The 6000-nt window shown below is 46.7% G+C and overlaps 1 protein-coding gene across 1 annotated transcript in view; it reads left to right on the top strand.

Moving 5' to 3' along the window:
• The first annotated feature begins 372 nt into the window (after positions 1-372).
• The window catches only part of SLC75A1 (solute carrier family 75 member 1), a 72521-nt gene continuing 66893 nt past the window's right edge, over positions 373-6000 (top strand). The window contains exons 1-2 of the mRNA XM_089691552.1: positions 373-557; positions 4414-4510. Of these exons, the coding sequence (XP_089547678.1) occupies positions 402-557; positions 4414-4510 (253 nt within the window). The 5' untranslated portion in view covers positions 373-401. The remainder of the gene's footprint in view (positions 558-4413; positions 4511-6000) is intronic.

The raw sequence follows: 6000 nt of genomic DNA, 5'->3' as shown, positions 1-6000 counted from the left end.
ATAATCAACTTTTGTGTTTTTTAGAGACAAGGATGGCGTCATATTAGTCAGGATGTAGAAAAAAAGTGAAGTTTTACAGTTTGAATTAGTGAAGTTTATGTAATGCTTATCTTCCTCCCATGGGTAGAACTTCCTGATCAGATCACATTTTGTTTCAACCACTGCATCCTGCCTGGGATACTGTAACAATCTCTGGGTATTACAAAACAGCCCATAAAGTGTGTGGTCCCTGAACAGCAGATAGTTTCCTAATGTGAATTTCACCTGTAGAGTCCCTGCAGTGAGTCAGCACTATTGTGTCCCTGGAGTGGGAGGTGTACACATCGGAAGCCAAGTACTCAGGAGTGCCGTCTGCTTGTATTTACAGGACTTGGCTGGAGGAGCTCACCTGAGCCGGAGAGATGAGCGACAGAGCAGTGAAGCCCCCCAAAGGGGAAGATCAAGGGTCTACCAGAGTCATCACTGTAATCTTCGTGGCTCTGCTCATCGACCTTCTGGGATTTACTCTCATTTTACCCTTGATGCCTTCTATACTGGATCACTTCAGCAAGTCTAATGTAAGTAGTGAAATGACACACTAAGGGTTTGTGTACCTGGGATCTGCATTTCAAGGTGTCAAGCACAGAGGATGAAATTTGATTTTAGTTCTACAGGGCAGTATAGATTGATAGATAAATAGATGTTTTCAGTTATTTCCTGTGAACTCTGCTGCTTGCTTTGTTCCTGGATGCAGTTTCTCTTGTACAGTCGTGTCCCGGCTATGGTTCTCATGTATAGGCATCAATGAAATGCAGTGTAAATGACAAGTACAGCACGCCCTTGCAATGCTTTTGACACGTGTTTGAGGTGAACTTTTCCCTGAACTACATTATTAGGACCTCTCCCTTCGTTTGAAACTGCCCACCCCAGTCTGTCCAGCTATCTCCTACTCTTATCTACTTAAAAGTGGAACTAAAGTCGTCATACTTGCCTCTCCAGAGAACCGAAGTTCACAAGTGGTCCCGCACTAGCATCTTCTTCCCAGATCGTTCCAGACGCCAATCTTCAGCCATCTTCATTGCGCAGAAGTCAGTAGTCCCTGCACACAGGGACCGTGGCAACGATGTTAGCTGAGCAGTTTACATGCCACAGAAGACTGCATGCAGACAGGTAGATGTATGTTATTGCATAAGAGACATTTCATGTTTCTTCTGTGATTAAAAAGCCCGTCAGATCATACGTTTTTTTGCTTTTTTTTATGTTTACTTCAGTTCCAATTCACATAATGCAGTGCGGGATTCGCAGCAAATTTTGTGCGTTACCGGTACTGCATCAGAATCGCACTCCGTTCATGTGAACTGCTGCGGGTGCCCATGTTAAGTTAACAACACCTCAAAAAGGATTGCAGTGCAATTGGTCAATGGTATCACAGGGTGTTAACACCCATGCGAACCGAATACAGCTCAGAAAAAAAAGGATCCTGCACCTCTCCTGCGGGTGCATTGTGCGATTTGAGCAGTACAAAATGAATGGGCTCAAATTGCACTGCAAAAAATCGCATGTGATTTGAACAGGAATGCGGTGCGATTCCTGTTCGATTCACATGCGTTTTCCTGCACTGGAATAGTGTGAACCGGCCCTTAAGGAGATCCTTGAATACTCGTCTCTACAGGGAAGCCTATCCTGCCTCCACCTAAAAACTGAAATTTTACTTCCTTCATCAACTCATCCCCTCACAGCTATTACCTTTTATATTACTAACCCCTCCAGGGACGGACCGACCATTTGGAAACTCGGCACTGTCCGAGGGCCCGGGGTCAGTAGGGGGCCCCATGAGATGCCTCTGGTACCTTTTTCATAGGCTTTTTTGAGTTTGGGCAAGGACCAGGCCCCATGATCCCCTATTGCCCGGGGGCCCCATGAGTTGTCAGTCCGCCCCTTTTAGATTGTAAGCTCTCATGAGCAGGGTCCTCCTAACCCTCTTGTATTGAATTGTTTTTAACTGTACTGTCTCACTAGTGCTGCACAAATGCAGTGCTATATTAATCATTTCTAATAATGTACAATCAAATACATTTGATATACAGGGTTTATATTTATAAGTAGCTGCTTAAGTACATCATGAATGTATAGCAAGAGCTTTACAAATGGACTTTAACTTCTTGCCGACCGCGCATAGCCGAATGACGGCTTCACCGCGGCCGGCCAGCTCTGAGTGGACGTCATATGACGTCCTCCCAGAACGCGCTCTCCTGCGCGCCCCAGGGGGCGCGCACCCGGCGATCTCCGTGATCGCTGTGTCCTACGGACACAGCTGATCACGTGATGTGGTGAAAGGCCGATCCCACCGGCCTTTTACCACGTGATCAGCGGTGTCCAATGACACGCTGATCACAGGGAAATGCAAGTGCCGGTTCTCGGCTGCACTTTCCTCACGCTGTCAGATCGTGAGGAAAGTACTGCCGAGAACCGGCAGTTGTCAGAGCGGGGATCGGCACCGATCATCAGGGCACTGATGATCAGTGCCCTGATGATCGGTGCCCAGCAGTGACACCCGCAAGTTCCGCCCAGCAGTGCGCCCACTAGCCCCGCCCACCCGTTCCCAGCAGTGCCCCCACCTGTGCCACTCTGCAGTGCCACCTACCTGTGCCCAGAAGTGCCACCTACATGTGCCACTCTGCAGTGCCACCTACCTGTGCCCAGCAGTGCCACCTACATGTGCCCAGCAGTGCCACCCACCTGTGCCCACCAGTGCCACCCACCTGTGCCCACCCACCAGTGCTGCCCACCAGTGCAGCCCAGCAGTGCTGCCAGTCAGTGCCCAGGGGTTGTGCCAGTCAGTGCCGCCAGTCAGTGCCCAGAAGTGATGCCAGTCAGTGCCGTCTATCAGTACCCATCATCAGTGTCACCTATCAGTGCCGCCTATCAGTGCTGCATATCAGTGCCGCCTATCCGTGACCCCTAATTAGTGCTGTCTATCAGTGCCGCCTATCCGTGCCACCTCATTAGTACTGCCTATCAGTGCCCTTTAGTGCCGCCTATCAGTGCCCATCAGTGCCGCCTATCAGTGCCCATCAGTGCCGCCTCATCAACGCAAATCAGTGAAGGAGAAAAAATACCTGTTTGAAAAATTTTATAAAAGAAACAAACTTTTTTTTTTTTTTCAAATTTTTTGCACTTTTTTTAATTTATAGCGCAAAAAGTAAAGTGCCCAGTGGCGATTAAATACCACCAAAAGAAAGCTCTATTTGTGAGAAAAAAATGATCAAAATTTCATATGGGTACAATGTTGCATGACCGCGCAATTGTCAATCAAAGTGCGGCAGCGCTGAAAGCTGAAAATTGGCCTGGTAAGGAAGGGGGTATAAGTGCCTGGTAGGCAAGTGGTTAAATAAGCTCCAGTTTTTACCAAGCACACCTATTGGTGTGTATTACCTTCTTCTGATTGATTCCTTTGTACACAAACCCTAAAGCTGCCCATAAATGTCACAATCTAATTGTACAATCTGCATTCAATTTTCCAAAAATGTGTAGTGTCAAGGCCTACTTAACCTTTTGGGCCAACGTAACGCATATGTGAGGGTGGGCTTTAACGTCCACACACTGCACATATGCATCCAAGGGCAGAAGAGCTTTCAGTGCTGAGCGTACAGTCATTGCATGCTCCCTGCACAGTGACTGAGCTGTCAAGGACAGCTCTTGGTCTCTACTAATGAATGGTAGCTGGTGGGACTAGCTTCCAATCATGTGTCTAGTATGGCAGCCAATTACAGGACGGAGGAGGATTACTACATTGTCTTTTATAGTCCTGATGACCAGGGCTACCAAGAATAAAAGTGAGGGCTAAATCCAAAATTTTGAGTTGCTTCTAGAACAGGGATAGAGGGAAAATCTTTCAATGGGGCAATTATTCCCGCGGCAACTAAGAAGGGCTTTTCCCCACATTGGAAAGATATCCTTTCACTTCCTATTGGGTCTACAGAACAGAAAGTAAAGAGAAATCTACCTAATAAGGCACAGATGGCAAAAAATCTTCCCTACTGTATCCAAAATGAAAAAAAGGCTTGCCTTTTGGTCCAGTTGACATGTTGTGTAGTCGGAATGAGCATTCCCGCTACGTGATTCTGTGTAACACCCAAGGCCAGCTCATTCTTTCAACGCTCCTGCTCCTTTTTGGCCAACAAGTTTCACAGAATTATTAAAAGCACGTAATGCTGCATGACAACTGGAGCAGAATTGCTTTGCATTTGGGGTGCCATTAAAGGATAATGGCATCCAAAAGTGAATTGCGTGTTGTGCAGCAATTGCCAAGCGATTTGGAATCGCGGGCAAAATTGCAGCAATTTTGCCCACGGTTCTAAATCGCAAAGTGTGAATGGAGCCTTAGACGTACTTTAAAATTAAAAAATGTCTTTCCTTTTTCTGTCATCCTAGGATAGCATGTACCAGACACTGCAGGGCACCGTAGGCTGGTTTGCAGGCGCTGTGGGAATTCCTCAGGAGAGGAAGTATAACAGTGTTCTCTTTGGTGGTAAGTTATGAAATATTAATATGAATAATCTATAGTTCTGTGAAGGGTCACTGAGGTTCCAGGTGTCAGGAGAGAAGTTTGGGACTGCCTCACGCCTCTAACAGTAGTCTGCCCACACTGTATTAAGGGGCATATAGCAGTCGGGATTGTTAACAGTAATGATAGTAGAACTGACTTACTCAGTCTGTCCATATCATTGCATGTGTATAGTCGCACCTCATAGCCGGCTGAGGCAGTTCAAGGAGCAGAGCTATAACTAGGAAAATGGAGCAGCTCAGAACCATGAAGTTCTTTGGTCATGGGTTGGGGAAAATAAAAGTTTTCTATAAGGCCATAGCGAGGTGAGAGTTATATGTGCGGGATGGATACATCTGTGGGTTTAATGCTGCCACCTGTTGCTTTTCACATATCATACCTTAAAGCGGAGTTCCACCCAAAAGGGGAAATTCCACTTTAAAGACTGGTCGACTGCTCCCTCATTAATGATTGGCACCTTTGGGGAGCGGGTACCCGAAATTGACAGGTACCTGCTCCCACTTCCGCTGTGATTTCCTAGGCGATCGGAAGCGGAAGTTGTCCTCCCACCCTCCCTCGCCGTAGTCTTTTGGGACACGTGACAGGTCTGAAGACTAAGGGGCCATTCGGCAAGCGCAGGACTACTCGTGCATGCGCAGTGGGCACCCGGCTGTGAAGCCGCAAGCTGTCACACTGAAGATGCCGGCGCCTGGAACTCAGGACGGCTAGTGAAACGGGCTGCGGGGAGGACACTGTGGGATCGTGGGACAGGTAAGTGGCTGTTTTTTGAAAGTCATCAGCTACAGTTTTTGTAGCTGCTAACTTTTATTTTTTTACAGTGTGAGTGGAACTCCGCTTTAAGGCGACCCTGTTATGAAAAATAAACATTGAAATTGTTAGTAAAAGAATACTTACTGCGTCACTTATGTGCCCATGGCACTAAACTCATTCAGTAGAGTTAGTTCCCTAAAGTTGTCAAGGACATGCGCAGGAGCTGGCAGCATGACGGGGTCAGTTGCAATCAATGGGTAGATTGTGATCAACTGATACTTCGAAGAGTGTCTCCCTGGGTCCCCCCGCAGCTCTTCCTGGCTCCTCATGTTGACCTTCCAAGTCACTACAGCAATGCTGTTTACAGTGACAGTGCTTTTAATATTTGTTTTGGGAGACAGGTCGCTTTACTGTTTGCAGTATTCCTTTCTTCTCTTTGGTTGGTTAGACTTTCATAGGTCTATGAGAGTGAATGTGAACTGGCCTACAAAATGCCTAACAATATGATGAAACATATGTACTTTGTGGTGCCCTTGAGCAGCTGACCACATATGTTACAATCTGATTGCACAGCCTCCTTTTAGATTTACCAACAACTATGCAGTGTGATGGCCTACCTGACCAGATACAAATTGAATGTATTGTTCCTGTGGATCTTTACATGAAAATGATAAAATCAGATTGTATTCCATGTAGTCCACTTT

This window comes from Staurois parvus, unplaced genomic scaffold, assembly GCF_062004578.1.
Source record: "Staurois parvus isolate SC_StPar_1 unplaced genomic scaffold, SC_StPar_1.0 ptg000564l, whole genome shotgun sequence".
Taxonomy (NCBI): domain Eukaryota; kingdom Metazoa; phylum Chordata; class Amphibia; order Anura; family Ranidae; genus Staurois; species Staurois parvus.
This window is presented reverse-complemented; position numbering and strand designations above follow the sequence as displayed.